This window comes from Hemibagrus wyckioides, linkage group LG15, assembly GCF_019097595.1.
Source record: "Hemibagrus wyckioides isolate EC202008001 linkage group LG15, SWU_Hwy_1.0, whole genome shotgun sequence".
In the NCBI taxonomy this organism is placed as follows: domain Eukaryota; kingdom Metazoa; phylum Chordata; class Actinopteri; order Siluriformes; family Bagridae; genus Hemibagrus; species Hemibagrus wyckioides.
Window position 1 is genome coordinate 22,413,002 of NC_080724.1, and position 26,126 is coordinate 22,439,127.

Genomic DNA, 26,126 nt, shown 5'->3' on the forward strand with positions numbered 1-26,126 from the left:
AACAGGGAAAACTCTGACGATGACTGATGTGTGGTGTTTTTTATTTTAGAGTGGTTTTTACCCTCTGTTTAGTTTTATTTATTTTATTTATTTTAATAAAGGGTATTAACATTGTGAGCTTAAATATTAATGGAGCAAGAGAGCAGAACTAGAGGGCTAAGCTGTACGAACTTTTAAAGCAGAAGCACATTGACGTTGTCATGCTGCAGGAAACCCACAGCGATACCAGCAGTGCTGCTGATTGGGTGAAGGAGTGGGATGGGTTGGTGATTTTAAGCCATAACACAACGCTCAGTGGTGAAGTCGCCTTGCTCTTTACTCACAGTTTTATTCCTTGTTCTTATTCAGTTGAAGAATTTTTAAATGGGAGGCTTTTAAAAGTGAAAACTTTTTATGAGAATGAGGTTTTAGTTTTTATCTGTGTGTACACTCCCACCAGTGCAGTGGAGAGGATGATGTTTTTAGACACGTTGAATAATGTTATTACCGACTGCAACACTGCAGAGATTTTAATTCTGGGTGGTGATTTTAACTGCACTACAGATAATTTAGACCGGAACCACACAGAACCTCACATGGCTTCCCGTAAGCGTCTGTGGGAGATGGTGGAGGCCCACGAGCTAAATGACATATGGAGAACTTTTCATAAGAACAAGAGACAGTACACGTGGGCCCATGCCATAGACAACACACTCTCCCTGGTGAGATTAGATCGTTTTTATGGTTTTAAACACCAGCTGACATTTTTTACAGTGTTTTATTGTTCCAGTAGGTATCTCTGACCACAGTATGGTCCAGTGTACTATCACTAAAGAGAAGGTTAAACCTAGGAGTGCCTACTGGCATTTTAACACTGCTCTTTTAGAAGACGCTAATTTTAAAGAGTCTTTTATTTATTTATGAAATTGTTTTAAACATGAGAAGGCAGCTTTTAGTTCACTCCAGCTGTGGTGGGATGTGACGAAAACGCAAATAAAAGTTTTTTGTCAGCAGTACACTCTCAATGTCACAAGAGACATTGTTAGATCTCTGAAAGCTCTGGAGATAGAAATAGTGGAACTCCAGCGTTTGGAGGCCACCGGAAATCAAGGGCATACTGAAGCCCTCAAACGTAAAAAAGCCAAAATGAACAACCTGTTAGACATTACAGCACAGGGGGCGCTGGTCCGCTCACGCTTTAAAAGCGCTGCTGAGATGGATGCTCCTTCAAAGTTCTTTTTAAGTTTAGAGCATTCTGTGCAAACAGAATCAGGGGATCTCGTATCTGAGCCCACTGAAATTCGCCAGCAGACAGTAAGCTTCTACTCGAAGCTGTACAGCAGTGAGTGGTCAGGGGCACAAGTAGTGGAGGACAGCTTCCTCATGAACCTGCCCAAGCTCTCTGAGCAAGCGGCCAGAGAGTTGGACAGGGAGTTGATGCTGGAGGAGGTTCATGAGGCTCTCCAGGAGATGGAGAATGGACGGGCGTCAGGTATAGATGGTCTCCCTGTCGAGTTTTACAAGGCATTCTGGGCCGTCATAGGGCAGGACGTGCTGGATGTCCTACGGGACAGTATACGGAGGTGAACTCCCATTGAGCTGCAGGAGGGCCGTCCTGACCCTGCTACCGAAAAAGGGAGACCTGACACACCTGAAAAACTGGACCCCGGTCTCACTACTGTGCACTGACTGCAAGCTGCTCTCAAAAGCATTAGCCTCGAGACTGACTAAGGTAATGGAGCAGCTCATTCACCAGGACCAGACGTACTGTGTGCCTGATAGGTCCATATTCGATAATGTGTATCTAATTCGTGACATTTTGGACGTCTCCAGGCTATTGGGCTTAAAGACTGGTCTGATTTCTCTAGATCAGGAAAAGGCTTTTGACCGGGTTGAACATGAATATTTGTGGAAGGTGCTGGAAGCCTTTGGGTTCAACCCAGGTTTTATAGCCATGATCAGGGTGTTGTACAGTGACATTGAGAGTGTACTGAAGGTTAACGGTGGTTTATGTGCTCCTTTTAGAGTGTACAGAGGGATCAGGCAGGGCTGTTCCCTCTCTGGAATTTCAGGAATACTGTCTAGCTATTGAACCTCTTTTTTTTTTTTCTTTTCTTTTTTTTTTTGAAAATGAAGTTTTTATTGGTTTTTCTTTATACGTAACATACCAGTACAAAATTCCAACAGTAAATAAGTAATGTGTGTTTGTACTGTGTCCAAAATAAAATACATAAAAATGTGTAAATAAAATAATAGCAATGACAATCCTTAAGTGGTGAATAACCAAAAAAAAAAAAAAAAGACAATTCTGTAAAGTACAACAGGGTAAGCAAATCACAATCCAAACATGGATCTATAAAGATAATAAAGTTGTCCCATATGTCCACATCTCTGTGATTTCCATTCACTTTGGCTAACATTTTTTCATAGCATACATTCTCAGTCATAAGTTCAATCCACATTTTAACTGTAAGAATATCTTTCCAAAATCTAAGTATCAGGCGTATTGCTGTGATTACACCCAACGTAAAAAGAGAGAACTCATAGTTTTTAATCTGTAGAATCTCTGATTTATCTCCCAACAGACATATCCTGGGTGATAATGGAATGTCAAAACCCAAACATCTTCCTAGATATTTAAACACAGCTTTCCAAAAAGGTTGAATCTTTGAACATTGCCAAAGAGCATGAACATATGTACCAGTTTCTTCTTTACATTTCCAGCATTTATCATCCTTCATACAACCCATTCTAAACAGTCGAACTGGTGTAAAATAAAACCTGTGTAGTACTTTATATTGAATAAATTTACCCCTTGCTTCTCTTATATACATACCACTGTAGGACAAAATTTTGTTCCAGGTGTCTTTATCTATGTCTATAAAGGTCTCTCTGCCAGATCAGTCTTAGGTTTTCACAGTTATTATCATCCATCCTTAAACAGAGTTGATAAAATTTTGATGCTTTTTGAAGGTGCCTTGGTAATTCATAAAAAGTTTCTAAAACATTTTTATTTTGTTTCATAGGGACCTTCGTTTCCAAGCAGTGTCTAATTTGTAGATATTTCCAGAAATTATTACGGCCTTCTAACCGAAATTTTTCTTGCAAATTATTATAAGACAAAAGCTTACCATTACTAAATAAATCATTTAAAGCACGTATTCCACTTCTAAACCACTGTCTCCAAAACAACGGCTTTTTCCCTACTTTAACATATGGGTTATTCCACACTGACGAGTAATGTTGACACCAGTGAGAAATCTGACACTTTTTGTGGGCAATTTTCCAAACCTCTTTAGAGTGAAGCAGTATTGGGTTGGTCATATGATGTTGCAAGTCCCCCTCTGGGTTTCGTGAAAAGGCCTCTATTGGCTGAAAAGGAGAAGTAAGTTGTCGTTCTATTAATACCCAATCTAAATCTAAATCTTCATTCCCCCAGTGCTTAGCGAGCTTAGACATTTCAAATGCTACTTTATAGATCTCTACATTAGGTAATGCTAAACCTCCCCTATCTCTTGGCAAACATAATTTATTAACCCCAATCCTGGGTCTTTTACCTTCCCATAAAAAATTCTTAACCATAGCATTATATTTTTTATATATCTGAGGAGGCATGGTAACTGGGACCATTCCTGATAGATAATTAAACTGTGGCACTACCACCATCTTTATTATATTAATCTTTCCCCATAAAGTTAACGTCAGCTTTTTCCAACTATCTAATTTAGCCTGCATTTTCTGTAACAAAGGTTCCATATTCAAATACAATATATTCTCTAAATTAGGGCTCAAGTGGATACCCAAATATTTAATTCCTTTATTCATCCACTTGAATTTAAATGCACTAACTGAGGAAGAAAAGCATGCTCCTGAAACTGGCATAGCCTCTGACTTATGCCAGTTGATTTTATATCCTGAACATTTTGAATAAGATTCAATCACATTAAGAATTACTGGTAAGGAACATGCTGGGTCTTTAATTAAAAGCAATATGTCATCAGCATATAACAGTAATTTGTGTTCTCTCCCCCCTGCAAATACCCCGTTAATTCTGATGTCTTCTCTAATCATTGCGGCAAGCGGTTCTAAAGCTAATATAAAAAGTAGTGGACTGAGAGGGCAGCCCTGACGAGCAGACCTAGATAAATTAAAGATAGATGAGGTTATTCCATTAGTTATTATGGCTGCTTTAGGATTGGAGTAAAAAATTTTAACCCACTTCACAAAACCTGAACCAAACCTATATTTCTCTAAGGCAGCAAATAAAAACCCCCCATTCTACCCTATCAAAAGCTTTTTCAGCATCGAGTGATATTGCAGCAATGGGGTCTAGATTAGAATGATTCATCCACATAAGATGCAATAGCCTCCTTATATTGTCAGTCGAGGATCTATTTTTAATAAAGCCCACCTGGTCTTTATATATGATTTTAGGTATAATACCTTCTAACCGAGTGGCTAATAATTTTGTTAATACTTTGAAGTCTACATTTAATAAACTTATCGGACGGTAATTAGCAGGATCTATCGTATCTCTTCCTGGTTTTGTTATGAGAATTATTAAAGCTTCATTAAAACTTTCAGGCAGCATATTGTCCTGAAGTACTTCTGAATATACCTCAGTTAATATTGGGGTCAACTTATCAACAAATTTTTTGTAATATTCTACTGGGAATCCATCAGAGCCTGGTGATTTTCCAGATTTTAAAGACATTGTAATCATTCTGACCTCTTCTTGTGTTATCGGTGCATCTAGTAAATCTCGTTCATCAGGAGACAAGGTGGGCAACATAATATTGGTCAGAAAATCTTTTAATTCTTCCTGATTAAAGCTGGCTTCTGATGTATATAGTTTGGAGTAAAACTGCTTAAAAACCCTATTAATTTCTTTATCTGAGGTAAACACCTTATTTTCGTCCCTAATTGCAGGTATGATGTGGGATGCATCATGTTGCTTAATCTGTTTAGCTAGACATTTCCCAGCTTTTTCCCCGCTTTCATAATACTTGGTCTTCAATTTAAATAATGCATATTCTGCTTTTTTATTAAAGAATTCATGTAAATCAAATTTCATCTGACAAAGCTGTTTAAATTTCGATTCTGTAAAGCCAATTCCTTTTCTAAGTCACTAATTTGTTTTTCTAGAAGTTTCACTTTTTCAACACCTTCTTTTTTCTTTCTACTGCCGTAAGCAATGCATTTTCCCCTGATATATGCTTTTTTTTATATATGCTTTAGATGCATCCCATACTGATGCATCCCATACTGGTACTCTTGGAGTTGACCCAATATTAAGTTCAAAAATTTTTATATCATCCTGTAGTGAATTTACAAAAACCTTATCCTCCAAAATAAAAGTATTTAGTCTCCACCTCCCTCTTTTCTTATAATCAATCTTTATTTCTAATTTTATCTCCACCTGTGCATGATCAGTCAATGATATAACTCCAATAATACAGTTGAAAACAGAGTCAATTAACGAGTCGGAGATCAGAAAATAATCAATTCTTGAAAAGGACTTATGACAATTTGAGAAAACGTGTATTCCCTTTCTCGTGGGTTAACCAGTCTCCAAATATCTGTTAGTCCATGGTCATCCTTCAGAGCATGAATAGCAGCCCTATCTCTGGGGCTAGGTCTGATGTTCTTTGGACTTTTGTCCAGGATGCTATCCATAGTTTGATTAAAGTCACCTCCAAGTATAACATATCCCTCAAGGTTAGCAAAAATTTTGTTTACCTCATAAAAGAATTCGGGCTCCTCCCTATTTGGCGCATATATATTACACAGCACTACTTGAACATCATTGAGCTTCGCTTCTATGCAAAGTATACGGCCCTCCTTGTCTTTATATTGATTCATTAATACAAACTGTATTTTTTTCCTCACTAGTATGACCACTCCACTCCTCTTGCTTGATACCGAATTATGAAAAACATGTCCGACCCAGTCACGTCTCAATTTCAGGGCTTCCCTTTCGTCCTTAAAATGTGTTTCTTGCAAAAAAAGCAATATCAGCTTTTCTAATCTTAAGGTATGTAAGTATTTCCTTTTAACAGGGTGACCCACGGCCATTTATATTCCAAGTTATGATATTTACAACTTATCTATCCATTACACACTGATAAAGTATGATACTGTGCACCTCTTGTGCTTAAAAGCAGATTCACTGTTGTGTTCCAGATAAAAATAATAAATAACCCTTGGACATTAAAACTGGTATTATATCCACAGTCATTTCTGATAGAAAACCAACAGTCAAACTTCCAACATTTTTGTGCAATAGAACCTTGAAAAACATACATAGAACACAAATAAAAAAGAAAAATAGGAACTCAAAACATTGCCCTTAAGGGGCAGCGATCCCACTCGTGGGTGTAACATTTTGGTCCATGATGCTCGCAGTCAGCGCACTCGCTAACTCAGGAAGACAGACCCCACAGCTTTCCCGGACCCACCTTCTGAACCAATTATTATAATGCTTCGACTTACAGTGATTTACTTATCACCTCTGTGTAGTTGGATGTGCTCCTTTATATATCTTTCAGCTTCCATGTGATCCGTGAAACTTTGCTTTTTCCTCTTCCAAGTAAATTTAAGTGTCGCTGGATGAGCCAAGGTATGTCGAACCTTGCGGTCCCAGAGTAACTTCTTCACTGCGGAGAATTTTTTCCTCATCATTGCTCTCTCCCTCGACATGTCCTCAAAAAAGGACAGTTTGCATTCCTCCCATTGTAATCCTTTGCTCTTTTTCGCTTCAGCCAGGACTCTTTCTCTCGCAGTATAGCGCAAAAAAGTTCACCAACACGACCCGGGGACGTTGATCATCGTTAGGCTTAGGTCCGAAGCTCCGGTGGCTGCGCTCTATCTCAAACATCGGTCCAGTCAACCCGAACCCCTCTGACAGGATCTTTAGTACATACTCATGCATTTCGTATCCTGCTTCTTTCCCCTCTTTAAGGCTGACTATTTTGATATTATTCCGTCTGCTAGGATTTTCCAAATCCTCGGTTTTATTCCAGAGCTCGTTCACAAGTTTCACCATTTTCTCATTGTCACCAGTCAAACGATTCGACACATCTTCTACATGCGAAATACGATTCTCAGCTTCGTCGAGTCTAGCCTGTACCGAACTAATCGCATCTTTAAGTTCTGTAGTTGTCGCTTTAATAGAAGTCACATCATTTGCTACTCCCTGCAAAGTAGCGTTCATCTTGCTAATTTCAGTAAAAAGATCTTCCAACTTTGGGTTTTGATTACTTGACTCGTTAGCTTCTGGGCTCGTTGTTTTCAAGCATGTTTGAACCCCTCGAATTGGTTGCTTGGAAGATGTCATCTTTTCGCTTGTCGTTTATTTTAAGTAAAAAGTGAGTTATCAGTCGAAATTTGTTTGAATTTGCGAAGCAGGTATACTAAATGATCAAATTAATGGTGGGTATCCAGAGCCGTACTCTAGCGTGCTGCCATTTCCCAACTTGTCATCACGTGACTCCCCTATTGAACCTCTTTTAAATAAGTTAAGAAGTCTTCTCTCTGGCTTTTATATTCCACATGCTAATGCCTCAACATGTTTATCAGCCTATGCAGATGATCTGGTAGTGATGATAAACACACAGAATGATGTCAATGTTTTAACTGATATTTTAAATGACTTTCAGATTTTATCCTCTGCCAAAGTTAACTGGTCAAAGAGTGAAGCCATTTTAGTTGGGGAGTGGGGAGGTGGGCAACCGTCACTACCAGGAGGCTTAGCGTGGAAAAGAGGTGGTTTTAAACATTTGGGTGTCTACCTGGGGAACAATGAGTTTTTAAACAAAAATTGGGAAGGCTCTGTAGAAAATGTGAAGGGCAGACTGAGCAGGTGGAAGCGTCATCAACAACCTGTTGCGTGTTGTCAATCAGCTCCTACACCGCTGGAGATCTGCACTAACATCAGAGGAGCGTGTTCAGCTGATGGACTACTCACTGGTCCTACAGAGGACGAACCCTTTCCCCAGCTGAACATCGCTCCTGACCTCGACGGGTGTGCAGGCCCCCTCCTGGAGTGCCGGGGCGAAGGGGAGATGGACTTTGGGTCAGTGTCGGGGAAGCTGCTCTACAGAGAGTGTGTAAAGGTTTTAAATAAGAAGAAGCTGAGTGGGAGGGTGGACACCCCATGGAGAAGTGTACATGGTTTTACTGATGATTTTAAACCAGAGTGGACGCACTGTATAAACCACCGTTAACTAAAAAAGCTGCTGACCTCCAGTGGAGGATTTTACACTGTATTATCTCTGTGAACTCTTTTATTTCTGTTTTAAACCCTGATATTGCACATGATTGTCCTTTTTGTTCACAGAGAGAAACAGTTTTTCATGCTTTTATTCACTGCTCCAGGTTACAGTCACTGTTTGTGTTTTTACGGAGCATTTTAAGGGCTTTTAATGTTGTTTTTACTTTTCAGTGTTTTATTTTTGTTTTTAAGTTTGTCAGGAAACACCGGTTCAGGTGCCAACTGATCAATTTTATCTTTGGTCAGGCCAAAATGGCGATATATCTAAGCCGGAAAAACTGAATTGCACAAAATACTGACTGTGAAGCAATAAGAATCCTGGAAAGGCTGATAAAGTCAAGAATTTTAATTGATTTTAACTTTTACAAGAGTATGAATGAGTTGGATGTGTTTAGATGTGTGTGGTGTTGGGAGAATGCTTTGTGCTCTGTTGCAGAAGGGAAACTTAACTTTGCAGCAGAGCTAAACTAATCACTCATGTCTAAACTAATTTATTGACATTATTTTAATGTTTTAATTTATTTATCTATCTATTTATTTATTAAGTCACTGTGAATTATATATGTGACTTGTATAAATAAAGATGTGTAAAAAGTCAAAAAAAGTCTCTCTCTCTCTCTCTCTCTCTCTCTCTCTCTCTCTCTCTCTCTCTCTCTCTCTCTCTCTCTACAGATGGGAAATGCCTCTGAAACCTCCTTAATTTCCAAGATATCTAAAGAGCATGACTTTCTTTTGGGGATGACCTACACCATATTCGGTAAACACACGCACACACAAGCTCTGCTACAAATCTTTTTGTTTTTTTATTGTGTCTTTCTATCTTTATTTCTTTCATTCTTTTGTCATTTATTTAATATTTTTTATGTCCTTGTTTCTCTCCATTCTTTGTCTTTCTTTCTTTCTTTCTTTCTTTCTTCTTTCTTTCTCTCTCTCTCTCTCTCTCTCTCTCTCTCTCTCTCTCTGCACATGCATGAGTGAGTGAGTGTGTGAGCGTGGACGGAGCGTGCATCTTTTTTTTGCTATACTCGTTGTATTGTATGGTGTGTAAAGAGCGTGAGTGTTGAGTAGTGGATTATTGTGTGTGTGTGTGCGGTGGAGGAATGCGCTGCGGCGGGGTGAAGAGCATTGTTACTGCCGTGAGGATGAATAAGGCTGTGGTCATGTTTGTGGACGAGGTTCAGAAAGCTGAGACTGTGGTTTTGGAGGACGTTGTTATAAAAGGGACCTTGATGAAAGTTTCTCCCCTTAGCACCCCCGCTAAACGTGTGATCCTGTTTAATGTCCCCCCTTCATTGATGATAAAGATCTCTGTTCACTGTTGTCCAGGTACGGTAAAGTAGTTTCTCCTATTAAAATGATACCGACAGGCTGCAAAGACCCCGAGCTCAGGCATATCTTCTCCTATAGACGACAGGCTTTCATAGTTCTCAACAACAGAGATGAAGACCTCAATGTTGTTTTTAAAGTTAAGCTAGATGGAGAAGAATACACTATTTATGCAACTTCTGGAAGTTTGAAGTGTTTCGGGTGTGGTCAGGAGGGGCACCTAGCTAGGAACTGCCCCGAAGTACAGGCAGCAGGTGAACAGGAGACAGAAACAGTACAGGAGAATAGTCAGGATAAGGTACAAGCTGAAGACAACCAGGTCAGTGGAGAGGATAACACACAAACAGAGGGTCAGGAAGAAAACAAACAGCAGGAACCAACCATGGAAAGTCAAGAAGGGGGAAAAAACACTGAGTCAGAAATAAATCATACAGAGACAGAAATCAAAAAATCACAAGGTAACATGAATAAAAACACTGAAAATAACGCACAGTTAAATAACAGCCAAAACATTGATGAGTACGAAAGAACAGACATGGCCATGACAGATGACAGTGAGTTTACTCCGGTCAGGTCAAAGAGAAAGCTAAAACTAGGAAGCAGTGGAGCTCAATCCAGAAAGAAAGGTCCAGTCGAAACAAAAAATGAAAAGCAGATCACAGCTGATAAAAAAACCGAGACAGATTCGAGCAGTAACCCAGAGACCAATACAGAAACAGACAGTGATGAGGACCAAGAGACCGTTAAAGAGAAAACAGAAACATACAAGGATAAAGAAATCAACAGTTTCTCCAAAAAACAAAAAAACATGAAGGGAGTCAAAATAGAACAATACTTCCCAAATAAACTCAACTTTGTGGAATCTGCAATTACCATAATAAAGACAAAAAACAAGAACTTCACAGATCAGGAGGTTTATAGACTCAAAAAGTTTGTGACAAGAACAAGGCAAGGTCTGGTACAGGGAGACGAGGAGAGTGTATAAACTACAGCCTGGAACTGATGGGGATTACTTTTCTCTTTTTCTCTTTATTTTTTTCATGACGGATTTCAACATTACTTCCTTAAATATAAGGGGAGGAAGGGATGTTAGAAAACGGGCAGAACTCTTTGATCTAATTAAATTAAAGAAAACTGATGTAATGTTCATGCAGGAAAATCACTGTGACAAAGACTATGAGTCTAAATGGAAGTTAGAATGGGAAGGGGAAGTAGTTTTGAGTTTGGAGAGCTCAGTGCAGGAGTCGGTGTTCTGTTTGCTAAGCATTTTGTACCTGAGTCTTATATCAAACAGGAAGTGATCGCTGGCAGGTTACTTTTAATTAATGCAAAATATGAGCTTTTTAACCTGACACTAATCAATGTACACTATATTGCCAAAAGTATTCGCTCACCCATCCAAATAATCAGAATCAGGTGTTCCAATCACTTCCATGGCCACAAGTGTATAAAATCAAGCACCTAGGCATGCAGACTGTTTTTACAAACATTTGTGAAAGAATGGGTCGCTCTCAGGAGCTCAGTGAATTCCAGCGTGGAACTGTGATAGGATGCCACCTGTGCAACAAATCCAGTCGTGAAATTTCCTCGCTCCTAAATATTCCACAGTCAACTGTCAGCTGTATTATAAGAACGTGGAAGTGTTTGGGAACGACAGCAACTCAGCCACGAAGTGGTAGGCCACGTAAACTGACGGAGCGGGGTCAGCGGATGCTGAGGCGCATAGTGCGAAGAGGTCGCCAACTTTCTGCAGAGTCAATCGCTACAGACCTCCAAACTTCATGTGGCCTTCAGATTAGCTCAAGAACAGTGCGCAGAGAGCTTCATGGAATGGGTTTCCATGGCCGAGCAGCTGCATCCAAGCCATACATCACCAAGTGCAATGCAAAGCGTCGGATGCAGTGGTGTAAAGCACGCCGCCACTGGACTCTAGAGCAGTGGAGACGCGTTCTCTGGAGTGACGAATCACGCTTCTCCATCTGGCAATCTGATGGACGAGTCTGGGTTTGGCGGTTGCCAGGAGAACGGTACTTGTCTGACTGCATTGTGCCAAGTGTAAAGTTTGGTGGAGGGGGGATTATGGTGTGGGGTTGTTTTTCAGGAGCTGGGCTTGGCCCCTTAGTTCCAGTGAAAGGAACTCTGAATGCTTCAGCATACCAAGACATTTTGGACAATTCCATGCTCCCAACTTTGTGGGAACAGTTTGGAGCTGGCCCCTTCCTCTTCCAACATGACTGTGCACCAGTGACCAAAGCAAGGTCCATAAAGACATGGATGACAGAGTCTGGTGTGGATGAACTTGACTGGCCTGCACAGAGTCCTGACCTCAACCCGATAGAACACCTTTGGGATGAATTAGAGCGGAGACTGAGAGCCAGGCCTTCTCGTCCAACATCAGTGTGTGACCTCACAAATGCGCTTCTGGAAGAATGGTCAAAAATTCCCATAAACACACTCCTAAACCTTGTGGACAGCCTTCCCAGAAGAGTTGAAGCTGTTATAGCTGCAAAGGGTGGACCGACGTCATATTGAACCCTATGGATTAGGAATGGGACGTCACTTAAGTTCATATGCGAGTCAAGGCAGGTGAGTGAATACTTTTAGCAATATAGTGTATATGCCCCAACCAGAGGTCCTGAAAGAGTTTTATTTTTAAACGAACTAAGTGAACTTTTAACCAGCTGTGATCCAAACGATTATTTATTTATTGGGGGAGATTTTAACTGTACACAAGACGACTCAGTAGATAGGAACCACAGAGAACCTCATGCAGCATCCAAGAACACATTAACACATCTCATAAAAACTCATGATCTGGTAGACATTTGGAGAAGACTACATGGAACTAAAAGACAGTACACATGGGCACATTTTAGAGATAATTATTTATTTAATAATTATTTCATTAGCTAGGTTAGACAGGTTTTACTGCTTCAAACATAATTTTAATGTTTTTAAAGCTAGCGAAATAACGCCTGTTAGCTTCTCAGACCATTCGTTAGTCAGATGTAGAGTTTTTATTGCAAATCTGAAACACAGAAGTGCGTACTGGCATTTTAACGTTTCCTTACTGGATGATGATGATTTTACTGAGGCTTTTAGATTCTTTTGGACCTCTTTTAAAAATGAAAAACTTTTATTCTCCTCCCGTAGACAATGGTGGGACTATGGCAAAGTTTTAATCCAGCAGCTCTGTCGTGAGTACACTGTCAACATCACAAGGGACATCACCAGGTCGTTAAAAGACCTGGAGATAGGAATAGTGGAACTCCAGGCTTTAGCCGATTCCACAGGAGATAGAAGGCATGTTGAGGAACTCAAAGCGAAAAAGGCGTTAATGGGGGATCTATTGGGTACAAAAGCGCAAGGTGCTCTCATCCGGTCCAGATTCAATGGAGCTAATGAAATGGATGCTCCATCAAAGTACTTCTTTGGACTGGAGAAAAAGAATGGTCAGAGTAGATACATACACACACTACACACAGGAAATGGACAATATATAACACACACCAATGAGATCCAACGGTATGCCGCGAACTGTTATCAAGGCCTGTACAGGATTGAACACAGAGACAACAAAGAGCTGCTAGACACCTTCTACAGGGGACTTCCAAAAGTTTCCTCAGAGGATAATGCAGCACTAGAAGGTCCACTGGTTCTGGAGGAACTGCAGGCTGAGGTGAAAACCATGCCAGGAGGAAAAGCACCTGGAATTGACGGCCTGCCAGTGGAATTCTACAAGTTCTTCTGGAAAGAGCTGGGGCAAGATCTGCTGGAGGTCCTTGAGGAAAGCTGCAGGGAAAGGTGTCTACCCCTGAGCAGCTGGAGGACAGTGATTACACTTCTCCCCAAGAAAGGAGATCTCCAGGACATCAGGCACTGGCGTCCAGTGTCACTGCTGTGTACGGACTACAAAATCATGTCTAAGGCGCTGGCTAACCGTCTCAGAGACATCATGGACTGAGTAATCCACCCAGACCAAACATACTGTGTGCCCAATAGGTCCATCATTGACAATGTTTCTTTGATTCGGGACGTTTTGGACGTCTCCAGGTCATTGGCAGTCGATCTTGGTCTGATTTCACTGGACCAGGAAAAAGCTTTTGACAGGGTTGAGCATCAATACCTCTGGAAGACCCTGGAGGCGTTTGGTCTCAGCCCGAGTCTTACAGAAATGATGAAGGTGATGTACCAGGATGTGGAAAGTGTACTCAAGATCAACGGAGGGTTAAGTGCTCCTTTTAAGGTACAGAGGGGAATAAGACAAGGGTGTTCTTTATCAGGTTTATTATACACTCTTTCGATTGAACCTTTTTTACACAGACTACGAGCTTCCTTAAATGGTTTTACTGTTCCACATGTTTTATCTGCCTATGCTGATGATGTCATGATTTTAGTACAAAATCAAACTGAGATTGAGATTTTAGAAAAGGTGGTTTTTGATTTTGGTCTGGTGTCTTCCTCTAGATCCAACTGGAAAAAAAGCGAGGCAATAGCAATAGGACACTGGTCCCAAGGTCTGCTGAAGTTACCAGGTGGGCTAGAATGGGAAAAAAGGAGAATTTAAATACCTGGGCATTTACTTAAATGAAGAAAAGAAAAATTGGAAAGGAATCAAAGAAAAAATAGAAGGTAAACTAAAAAAATGGGAATGGCTTAAACCAAATATGTCCCTCAGGGGGAGGGTACTAGTGGTTAATAACCTAGTGGCATCAATGCTGTGGCATCGCCTAGCTTGCCTAGAGCCCCCTACTGGGTTGATTGAGAAGGTGCAAGCTCTACTGGTTAATTTTGTGTGGGATAAACTGCACTGGGTTCCAAAGAGTGTTTTATTTCTCCCCAAAGAAGAAGGAGGTCAAGGACTGGTGGATGTCAGAAGTAGAACCACAACCTTCCGTTTTCAGACCATACAAAAATACTTGTCTAGCTCTGAATTCCTGGTTTGGGGAGATATCACTGGTTTTATTTTAAGAGGAGTTAACGACTTTGATTGCGATTGCACCTTATTTCTAATGGACCCAACTGTTTTAAAGCATGGACTCTGTTTAAACGTGGATCTCAAGGCCCTGCCGTCTCTCTGCATTGGCTCCTGGAAGAGCCTTTAGTTGGAGGAGGACGTATGGACATTAAGGACAGTTCACCAGGTATTACATGCATCACACAATCAAAAAGTTCACAACACTCAAGAGACTAGTGGACACTGCAGGCCCAGAGTTCAAGGACACGAGAGCAGTGGCAGAGGAACTCGGCCTGAGGTCACTACGGCATGCAGACGACATCATAAAAAGAAGGATCAACAAACTGTCAGAGGATGAGCTGAACTTGATAAAAGAATATCATGATGGAACAGAAACACCAGACAAACGTGACCCCTTTCCTGAACTTGAGCTTTTACCCAACTTAAATGGATATGAGGGCATTTATCTTGATGCAGAAAAAGAACATGTGTTACCAATTTATGAAGCAAAAGGGAAAGAAATTTACAAATGTTGTGTAAAAGTGATGAATAAAAGACAACCTGACAGGCGGGTGGATACAGTGTGGAGGAAGACACTCGGGGTTTTAGATGACATTAAGCCGGTATGGAGGGTGTTTTATAAAATGCCGCTTAGGAAAAGAGCTGGTGACCTACAGTGGAGAATTTTACATGGTGCAGTGGGGGTCAAACCGTGTTTCACTGTTACTCAGAATGTTAAAGACTTAACCCTCTGTTTGAGCTGCTGGATACAATTTTTAATCTGTTTGGTGAAAAGTGGACTCAGGTACGTTTTATTTTTGGTGCTGGACACCAACAAACAAAAAAACAGAAATGGGAACTGATCAATTTTATTGTAGGTGAAGCGAAAATGCACATAACTCTCAAAAACCAAGTGGAGAAGAGACGAGTGATCAGTCCCGCTTCTGTATTCAGGGCTTTAGTGAAAGCCCGAGTTAAAATTGAGTTAATTTTTTTTAAATCAGTGAATGATCTAAACACTTTTATACTGAAATGGTGCTATAAGAGTGAACTATTTTTTAATACCCTTTTACACTGAAACATTTCAAAGTGCAAATCATTTTTTTATGTAACAACGCTGCTGTTTTAAAAAATTCCAATCTCCCTAATTTTTTTAAATGGGTTTTAATAATATTTATGTATTTATTATTCATCTTTCTGTTTATTTATTTATCCGCTGAATCACTCGCACTTTACTGTATAATGTGACTGGTGTAAATAAAGGATCGTCAAAGTCAAAGTCTCTCTCTCTCTCTCTCTCTCTCTCTCTGTCTCTCTCTCTCTCTCTCTGTCTCTCTCTCCTGTTTCAGGTGTGTTCTCTCTGATAGGGAACACACTCCTGCTGGTTGTTGCCTATCAGAAGAAGGCGTCTCTGAAACCAGCCGAGTTTTTCATCGTCAATCTCTCCATCAGTGACCTGGGCATGACCATCTCTCTCTTCCCCTTCGCCATCTCCTCCGCTTTCTCTCACAGGTGAGATTTCTCTCCTGAAGACACATCTCATCCCTTCATCTGTCGGGTTTAGAACCTGAGAGAGAAAGAGAGAGAGAAAGACTTTAATTCTTGAAAAACTTCTGATTGTGTTATTATTAAAGTGATAAAGTGAAATAAGAACACTGCAGTGAAGTTTGTGTTTTTCACTCTGTCACGTTTTCTCCACAGTACTGTTTTCAGATAATCTCACTCTCTCTTTCCCTCTTTTTCCCTTTTTCACTCTCTCTCTTTCCATTTTTCTTTCTTTCTCTCTCACTCTCTTCCCTCCCTCTTTCCCACTTTCACTCCCCACTCTCCCCCTTTCACTTTTCCCCTCTTTACTGCTCCTTCTTCCCCCCTCCCCCTTCTATCCGCCCCTCTCCTCTCCCTCCCTCTCTCTTTCTCTCTCTCCATCTCTCTTCCTCTCTTTTTCCATCTCTGTTTGCCTCCCCTCTCTCCCCCCACTTTCCCACTCCCCCCCACTCTCTCTCTCTCTCTCTCTCTCTCTCTCTGTAGATGGCTCTTCACTGAATCAGTGTGTGTGTGTTATGCATTCTGTGGTGTCCTCTTTGGCCTGTGCAGTCTCAGTAATCTGACTGTCCTGTCCTCCGTCTGCTGGATTAAAGTCTGCTGTCCGAACTACGGTAAATTCTTCTACAGAACTGATGACTCTGTGTGAAATACCTCCTTCCTGGTGCTGAAGCCTCGCTGTGAGACGAGCTCGTAGCTGAACTGACCGGTTCGTTAAATCAATAACGATAAGTTTGACCAGTTAAATCCTCAGGTCAGGGTTGCCAGTTCCACAGATTTTCAGATTTGTGTTTTAATCCACAGTGTGGTCATCACACATTTATGCGAGACTTAACACTTAACATTTTGTTAAAGAATGATGTCGTGTTTTTTATCTGTTTATAGTTGCATTAAAAGTTATCCAACAAAGCAGTTTGTCTGTAGGACTGTACTGTATACTACTGCCATAATTTTTATCTTGTTACCATAGAAACAATAACATATTAGAACAAGGAAATATTTCTTCCTCTTCCTTTTCTTTCTCCATTTCTTCTTCTTCTTCTTTCTCTTTTTCTTCTTCCTTTTCTTTCTCCAATTTTTCTTCTTTCTCTTCCTCCTCTTCTTAGTTTCCTTTCTTCATTACATCTTCTTCTTCTTCTTCTTTCTTTCTCTTACTCTCCTTCTTCCTCTACTTGTTCTTCTCCTTCTTTTTCTTCTTCTTTTTTCTCTCCTTTCTTTTCCTTCTTCTTCTTTCTCTTCTTCTTCTTCCTCTACTTTTTTCTCTTCTTCTTCTTCTTCTTCTTCTTCTTCTTCTTCTTCTTCTTCTTTTTTCTCTCCTTCTTTCTTTTTCTTCTTCTTTCTCTTCTTCTTCTTCTTCTTCTTCTTCTTTTTCTTTCTTTCTTTCTTTCTTTCTTTCTTTCTTTCTTTCTTTCTTTCTTTCTTTCTTTCTTTCTTTATTTCTCTATTTCTTCTTCTTATTCTTCTTTTTCTTCTTCTTTTTTTCCCTCTCCTTCTTCCCCTACTTGTTCTTTTTCTTCATCATCATCATCATCATCCTCTTCTTCCTCACTGATGTCTCTGGGCATTATTTTGTCCCTGTCCCTACAGAGCGTGATCCATGTATCAGAGTGGTTTGGGTGGGGGTAAAGTGTGAGGCTCTTTCATGTACATGATTTTTGTCTTGAACCTGGAAATCCTGTGACGAGACAAAAATTACATCCTTTAAAAAAAAACCAAAAAAAAAAAACCGGAGGGACACGTACAGTGGATGAGTCTCTGTATGGATGGAAATATGGTGTATTTATATGGAATATGTGTGATTATGGAAGGAGTCTCCAGTGTCAGCGCTGGAGGACAGAGAAGTTTATAGATTTTAATGAAAGAGAATTTATTAGAGGGAGGCTGGTGAGGGAACGAATGTTTATAACGTAGCTGCTGGAACGTGAGTGAGGTGAGTCCTGTGACGGTGTTTTGTTCCTCTTGTACCACAGAAACTAGCCATAATACAAGAGGAACAAAACACAGGAACATAGGAATGATTTATTTTCCTATAACTCCATTAGTTTTATTCTGTATGTATAATGCTAATAAAGGAAGTAGATATGCTTGCTAACATGTTCTAGACACTAATCTGTGTCTCTGGTCCATAACAGGGAACAAGTTCTCCTCATCCCATGCCGTGGTGTTGGTGCTCGGGGTGTGGTGCTACTCCACCATCTTCGCCGTGGGTCCTCTGTCAGGCTGGGGTCAGTATGGCTACGAGCCGTACGGCACGGCCTGCTGCATCGACTGGTTCGCTCCTCACCACAGCTTCCTCGCCATGTCCTACATCATATGCCTCTTCTTCTTCTGCTACATCGTGCCTTGCACCATCATCTTCCTCTCCTACGCCTTCATCCTGGTGACGGTGCGCGGCTCGCGACAGGCTCTCCGGCAGCACGTGTCTCAGCAGAACAAGATCGTGGATGCGCAATCTCGTGTCATCAAGGTGGGACCCTCAGACTGTCTGGGAGTCTCGAGGTCGTGTTTGTCCATGTGGAATAAATTCAGTGTAGTATTTTAGACTGAGCTCCATAATTGTGAGAGACCGTAGTGCTGAAATGTGTATTCTGTAGACTGTAGGGAATGAGGGTGTGTGGATATGTTGGGTGTAATGAGGGAAGAGTTTGTTAAGGATTTATTGTGATCACAGTTGAGTGTTTTCACTTTGGGTTTCTGCTGTGAAAAGAAACAAATCAATTTCATTAATCAAACGTTTTTGACCCTGTTGGCTTTCCACACCCAAAATAGTTGCTTGGAAACCCCAACTACAGGGAATCCTGGGTAATTATATTAACCCGGGGTTAAGACTGAATCCTGAGGATCTTCATGATCTGACTCTTCACACTCTACATTCCTGAACCCTGCTGCAGTCTTCTGCTTCCTTACATATTCACAGCATCAGCAGTCCTGATTGGAGAAATCCAGCTTTAAAGAACGACTCGTCTCACGCTTTCACATCAGTGAGGGAAAAAAAATGGTTCTGGTCTTCAGATCTCGAGCAGGTTCTGTTATCTTTCACAGCTTCATCATCTCTTTTAGCTCTTTTTAAGTTGAGATGTTCCCGGTGTTTCACCATCCGACTTGAGGCATTTTTGTTCAGTGTTGTTCAGCTATCTCCTGCTTTTCACCTGATATGAGGCTGAAGCTCTGTTCACTTCCTGATTGGTTGTCTGTTGCTAAGCAACCAGCCATAATGTTCTAACAGCTCATTGTTTCACGCTGTACCCGTTTATCACAGTGATGTGGAGTTAACGCTGAAAAAGCTTCAGAGCAGAGTTTCATAATTCCAGGAAAAAAGTTCATTAAACGTTCCTCTGGACGAGGTTTCAGATGTTTCACATGTATATTTTAGGTTATATTTAGATTGTTGTTCTTTCTCTCCTCAGCTCTCTGTAGCCGTATGTGTCGGTTTCCTCCTAGCGTGGAGTCCATACGCGGCTGTATCCATGTGGGCTGCCTTCGTGAATCCGGACGCAGTTCCTCCAATCGTATTCGCCTTGGCGGCGGTGTTTGCCAAATCCTCCACCCTTTACAACCCGCTGGTCTACCTGGGCTTCAAGCCCAACTTCCGCAGGTCCCTTCGCAGACGGACCAGGTGCTCGTGTCTGCGCCGGCCGGAGACGGTGCGGAAAAATGCAGATAAGGAAAACTTCCATTCCGCTCACAACTCTAGTGGACTTCAGAAAAGCCAGCGAACTTGCCGGACCTGCCTGGACCACACATCTGGTCACAGCTTGGACATCACGCCTCAGAGAACGGTCCTGATGCTGACCGCCTGCACACACAGCGAGGTCGCGGTCAGTCAGCTGTCCAACGAGGTGCACAGCGACTTCCTTTAGAACCCAGACATATCCTGAACACTTCCTTCATGTTGCCACAGAAACAGAAAGCCTCAAATAATGTGAAGAAGAAGAAGCAGAACCTCAGAGGAACCTCAGACAGGATCTTGTTCAGCTTGTTGTTCCGTGATTAATCCACGGCTCTGGAAATGTACAAGCTGCTGTAGAAACACTTCCACGTACTCAAATCCAAACCAAGTCCAGAACCAGCAAAGGATCCGGTATTAATCTGGCAACCCAGAAGAAATCTGCGTGAACAATTTCTCAGTCAAGCCTCAAATCAAATATTTATATCTTTAATATTCCTGTGCAGTGGTTTAGTGGTTTATTTTAATTTTCTTATGAAGCCCAACGTTAAATAAATAAAATATGGAACAAAACCAAACCAAAAATAAAAGAACGCTGGGCCTGATTACCTGACTCTAAATCAGGATGGAAACTTCGTCTTAAATTAGAAAGTTAATGTAAACAGCTTCAGAACATGCTAGCTACATTCACGCTACATGATATTCAGATTTTTTCCTCAGATCGGATTTATTTATCGTGACAGAACCACAATTATCTATAACACAAACACGTGTTTCCTGAAATCAATTTATTGTGCAGTTGTTTCTCTTTATTCTCACTTTCTATCAATTTTTCCAGTTTTGTGTGAATCATCAGATCTTGTCCTTTGCTCTTGTGTTTTTGCAGTAATGATGATGATGTGTGTGAAATTGCGATGGGTAAAAGCCTCCTGTCTCACACCTGAGTGTCCTCATTCATCCTCAGACTCCGGTTTTATTGTCTATTTCCTGGTTGTTTTTTGTCGATGATTGTGTTCAGCTGTTTCATCTCAGTTATTAATCAGACAGTTTGTTCACGTGATGTTTCACGTCTCAGTCTTCTGTAATGTATCAGGAGAGCACTTACTCAGTGTGGTGGTGATGAGAAATTCATGAATTGTGTGTCCAGAGCTGAACTGTACTCAAACACCAGGAAACAAACAAAGGTTTAAACCAGGAACTAACACAGAACAGTTGAAAGGCGTTGTCAGTTGAAAGGCGTGTCAGCTAGAGGGCATCAGTTGAAAGGCGTGTCAACTAGAGGGCGTCAGTTGAAAGGCGTGTCAACTAGAGGGCGTCAGTTGAAAGGCGTGTCAACTAGAGGGCGTCAGTTGAAAGGCGTGTCAACTAGAGGGCGTCAGTTGAAAGGCGTGTCAACTAGAGGGCGTCAGTTGAAAGGCGTGTCAACTAGAGGGCGTCAGTTGAAAGGCGTGTCAACTAGAGGGCGTCAGTTGAAAGGCGTGTCAACTAGAGGGCGTCAGTTGAAAGGCGTGTCAACTAGAGGGCGTCAGTTGAAAGGCGTGTCAACTAGAGGGCGTCAGTTGAAAGGCGTGTCAACTAGAGGGCGTCAGTTGAAAGGCGTGTCAACTAGAGGGCGTCAGTTGAAAGGCGTGTCAGCTATAGAGAGCGTGTCAGTTGGAGGGGGGTGTCAACTGGATGGCATGTTAGTTGGAGTGTGTGTCAGTATGTGGGCATGTCAGTTTATGGGCGTGTCAGCTGGAGGGCTGGGGACACAAAACAGCTGGACACACAGGACAAGGGACAAAACAGCTGAATACACAGGACAGGGTACAGAGAACAGCTGGACACACAGGACAGGAAACACAAAACAATTGGACACACAGGAGAGAGGACAGAACAGCTGGACACACAGGACAGGAAACACAAAACAACTGGACACACAGGACAGGAAACACAAACAGCTTGACACATAAAACAACTGAACATGCAGGACAGGAGCAGGAAGTGAGAACTGACACGTCATAATAAGAGCACTGGGCTGTGCACTAAGATCTGAGGTGTTATCTGACCACATGTCCAGCCTGGAATCAGCCAGGTTTAGTTGCTGAGAAAAAGATTAAAAGTCATTAGTGATGGACGTTGTGGACTCGGGTCAGTGATCAGGTTCATCTCTAAAACAAAGCTCTGGATAAATGATAGGAATAATAATAATAATCACAGCCAAAGTTTCACCAGCAGAATTAAAACCATGTTGTCTGTTCAGAAAGAAACCAAACTTTTAAAGCCAAGGCTTAGAAATTACTTTAAAAATAAAAAAAAGATAAGATAAAATAATGTGATTTCTTGTTGTATTCACTGGTGTTGATGTTGTTACAGCTCTTTACAAATATTATTATTATTATTATTATTATTATATAAAATATAAATTATTCAAATAGCAAAAAAAAATTTAAATGATTTTTTAAATTAAAACCAGCTTTTCAGATTTCTGGTTAAGACAGTGACTTTTTTATTTATTTTTTATCATATTATTTTATTTATTTATTTATTCTTTCAAAAAAACATAAACAAAAATAATTTATTGCATGAAAAAAAAAGACACAGCTGATGGAGAGTTAAAAGATGTTCAGGTTTGTGGTATTAACTCCCCCACCCCCAGTTACTGTGTAAGATGTCCAGACACTCTGACCGATACTGAGTCCAGTTTCCAGCTCTCACTCTGCTCTAAACTGCAGTCTGCATTTGCATATCGATCCTGATTGGCTCTTAGGATTAGTGATGTAATAACACTTAGCTGTCACATGTTTAATAATAACTCACTGAAACGCCGCTGAACATAAAGAGCGTTTCTAAACTGTGCCGGACTTCAGACTTTATTAAACATTAAAAACATTAAAAGATCAACAAACAAACGAAAGTTTAGTAATGAATTTATTTATTTCTGTCACAGTATTTCAGAAAACAGAAATGTTTCTCCTGAGCAGGAAAAGCCAAACTGAAAGCGCTAATGGAATGCAGTTCCTTCATCAGCAGTTTCACGTTCACCGTGTTCTCCTCGTCCCTCGGCCACGTGATGATCGGACGTGACGATGTGATTAGACGTAAACAGAAGCTTTAACACTCAGTACAAATCCGGGCAATGAAAACCACTTGGCTTCATTTATTTATTTATTTTAACCTCACGAACTCCGGGTGTGTGAAGTCTGTTCTCCTTCATCTGTAGAGTTTTTATACAGCACACTGAGTGGAGTGCAGAAGTTTAGGTCCCCATGTGGGAAAGGAAAACTCATGTTTTATAGTTTATCTAGAAATACCAGCTTTCCAAAAAAAAAACTGGATAAAAAAAACTGAAATAAAAAACAAAATCCAAATCCGAGGCAAAATCAGCTCACAGCTAGCAATTATACTAAAATAATAATAATAATAATTTTAGCGATTAATAATATAATTATTAGGTTATAATAAAAGCAAACTTTTACATCAATGTTATTTATTTTTCTTTGATAATACACTATATTTCCAGAAGTATTGGGACACCCCTCCAGATCATTGAATTCAGGTGTTGTTTTTCAGGTGTTGGGCTCCGCCCCTTAGTTCCAGTGAAAGGAACTCTTAATGCTACAATTTCATGCTCTTTGTGGGAACAGTTTGGGGATGACCCCTTCCTGTTCCAACATGACTGCACACCAGTGACCAAAGCAAGGTCCATAAGGACATGGATGAGTGAGTTTGGTGTGGAGGAACTTGACTGACCTGCACAGAGTCCTGACCTCAACCCCATAGAACACCTTTGGGATGAATTAGAGCGGAGACTGTGAGACAGGCCAAAAGTATTGGGACGTCTGCCTTTACATGCACATGAATGTAATTTGGAGTTGTCCCACCCTTTACAGCTATAACAGCCTTCAACTCTGGGAAGGCTTTCCACAAGGTTTAGGAGTGTGTTTATGGGAATTTTTGACCATTCCTCTAGAAGCGCATTTCTGAGGTCAGGCAACGATGTTGGAGAAGGTCTGGCTCACAGTCTCCACTCTAATTCATCCCCAAACTGGAACTAAGGGGCAGAGCCCAACCCCTGAAAAACAACACCTGAACTCAATAATTCAGACGGCCGTCCCAAAACTTTGGCAATATAGTGTATATGGATAGACAGTAAATTTTTTATTGCTACAAATATAAATCACTTTGACTTTGCCTCATTTTTGGACACACCCATTGTTAATTATTTGTAAATAAATTCTCTTTAAGGCACCCCCCCCCGACCTTATGTAGTGAACAATTTTCTTTCCAGTAACCTTCATAAACACACTGAATAATAATGTCACTGTTCTGTTTAAAACAACGTCAACATATTAGCTTATTTTTAATAAACATGTTTCTCATAAACAAAAATAATAATAATAATAATTTCTCCTACATTCTCTGCAGCTTTTCTCATTAAAACGATTCAGTAGCAACAAGAAACAAACAGAAAATCTCCAGTTATTTCTTACGATTAAACAGAAAACAAATAAATATCAAATAAACGAGCAGAAGAAAAAACACATCACTCGTACATTCAAGAACGTCCTTTTACACCACAAAACAAACATCTGGAATAAAGAGAAATTTAACATCAAATCTAATCTGTTTATAGTAGAACACACACACACACACGCACTAGTCCAAATCCGGGCTCTGATTGGTCAGAAGGCGTTGATTCCTTTTCTTTACAGCAGTGTGGATTTGTGTTAATGTTCTCCTTCTAATACGTCGTGGTTTCTATAGCAACAGCAGGATGGCGGATGCACGATTTTTCATTTAGTTTATAGATAAATAAGAAATAGATGATGCTTGATCCTATTTCTCTGAATATTCTCCTTAAAGGTATGCTTTACATCAGCAGGTAGGTGTGTGTGTGTGTGTGTGTGTGTGTTTGTGTGGAAATTTGTCTTTATTCCAGATTTACAATTGTAATTTACAATTTTAAAAAAAGCAACTTCATTATAAAACCCCAGAACATAAAGAAATAAAGCGGCTACTGCCTTCATGTGGAAATTCCTTTCTTATTGAAATTTCTTTTAAATCCTTCCCTTTTTTTTAATATAAATATAAAAAAGTGTTAACTTTCTCTCCATCTAACTCCACCCAGACACGCCCACTTCTGTGGGATTTTGGCACGTTCCAGTGACTTGGTACAGTGGTACAGCCCATGTACCACACTCAGTAGAAGAGTGTGTGTGTGTGTGTGTGTGTGTGTGTGTGTGTGTGTGTGTGTGTGTGTGTGAGGTTCAGAGTAGTTCAGCTTCATCATCCTCGTCCTCGGAGCCGGACGGACCTTGCCGCACCTCCTCATACCACTTATTGGTCAGAGTCTTCATCTGGATTCGGCCGTGCAGCAGATCCTGACACACACACACACACACCAGACGTTAGTTGAGTTATCACTCAGAAACACACCACTAGAACGGGTTTTAACACCGATAGATACACTAACCAACATATGAATCTGGAAGGATATTAAATGACACGCCTCTGGAAGCCCCACCCCCTGTCTCACATCTTCCATGAGTAATGTTTTTATTTCCAGAGCTTTTCAGTCGAGCGCTCTCACTTTACATCAGCGTTAAAGGAGAAAACTTTAAATGTGTCTGAGATTGTCAATACTGATATCTGAGCAAGGTCACATCAAGGTCACATCAAGGTCACATGACTGAAACACTCGAAGTTTCACTACATTTTAGAGAATTTTCAGTCGTACAGTCGTTTCATTTGTCAGGATTAGACTAAAGGACAGAGGCGTTCCCAGGATCTACACAGAGTTCTACTGGTTTTTGTTTACTTGCTGGTGTAGATGTTTAACTGGTTGGTTTAGGGTTGAGTCACCTCCTGTGTGAGTCTGCGAGTGAAGAAGGGATTGAGGTATTTAGCGTCCAGCCACAGGAAGCCCTTCAGGTCCTGACGCTGTACGATCTGAGCCTCGTACTCCTCCTCCGTCAGCTCTGAGAGATGCTCCGACTCTACTGTGTTACCCTGAGAGACAGACAAACAGACAGACAGAGAGGGGGAAAGGTGGAGAGACAGAGAGAGACTGATGTGAAGGAACATGTGCACTGGAGTTTATCCAGGAAGACACGCCTGCTGCATGTAGTAACCATGTCACGATGGAGATACGAGGTTTCACAGAAACTTGCGTGATCAAACGTGACTTTAACAGAAAAACAAATATGGAGGACCGTCCATGAGGTCAGTTGGTTATTCTGGCATGTGTTGTGTTTTGCAGAATGTGGGTGAAATCCAGGCGGAGATAACGTTATGGGTTCTCCGTTAGGGGTTGTTGTGTGATGCGCTGCCGTGTTTGTGAACTGCAAAAGTACGCAACATCCAGGTGGTGACGCTGCTCGCTTTCACTGGCTACTGTGACT

General features: G+C 40.9%; 2 protein-coding genes across 2 annotated transcripts in view; one reads left to right on the forward strand and one right to left on the reverse strand.

Annotated features, from left to right (window-relative positions):
* opn7b (opsin 7, group member b) overlaps nt 1-21,079 on the forward strand; it is a 38,470-nt gene extending 17,391 nt beyond the window's left edge. Inside the window, exons 2-6 of the mRNA XM_058409584.1 lie at nt 8,924-9,008; nt 15,884-16,046; nt 16,563-16,690; nt 18,209-18,543; nt 19,484-21,079. Of these exons, the coding sequence (XP_058265567.1) occupies nt 8,924-9,008; nt 15,884-16,046; nt 16,563-16,690; nt 18,209-18,543; nt 19,484-19,936 (1,164 nt within the window). The 3' untranslated portion in view covers nt 19,937-21,079. The remainder of the gene's footprint in view (nt 1-8,923; nt 9,009-15,883; nt 16,047-16,562; nt 16,691-18,208; nt 18,544-19,483) is intronic.
* A 1,561-nt stretch (nt 21,080-22,640) lies between these two features.
* The window catches only part of slc9a8 (solute carrier family 9 member 8), a 35,027-nt gene continuing 31,541 nt past the window's right edge, over nt 22,641-26,126 (reverse strand). Inside the window, exons 15-16 of the mRNA XM_058409583.1 lie at nt 25,588-25,734; nt 22,641-25,106 (exon numbers count right to left, since the gene is read on the reverse strand). Of these exons, the coding sequence (XP_058265566.1) occupies nt 24,993-25,106; nt 25,588-25,734 (261 nt within the window). The 3' untranslated portion in view covers nt 22,641-24,992. The remainder of the gene's footprint in view (nt 25,107-25,587; nt 25,735-26,126) is intronic.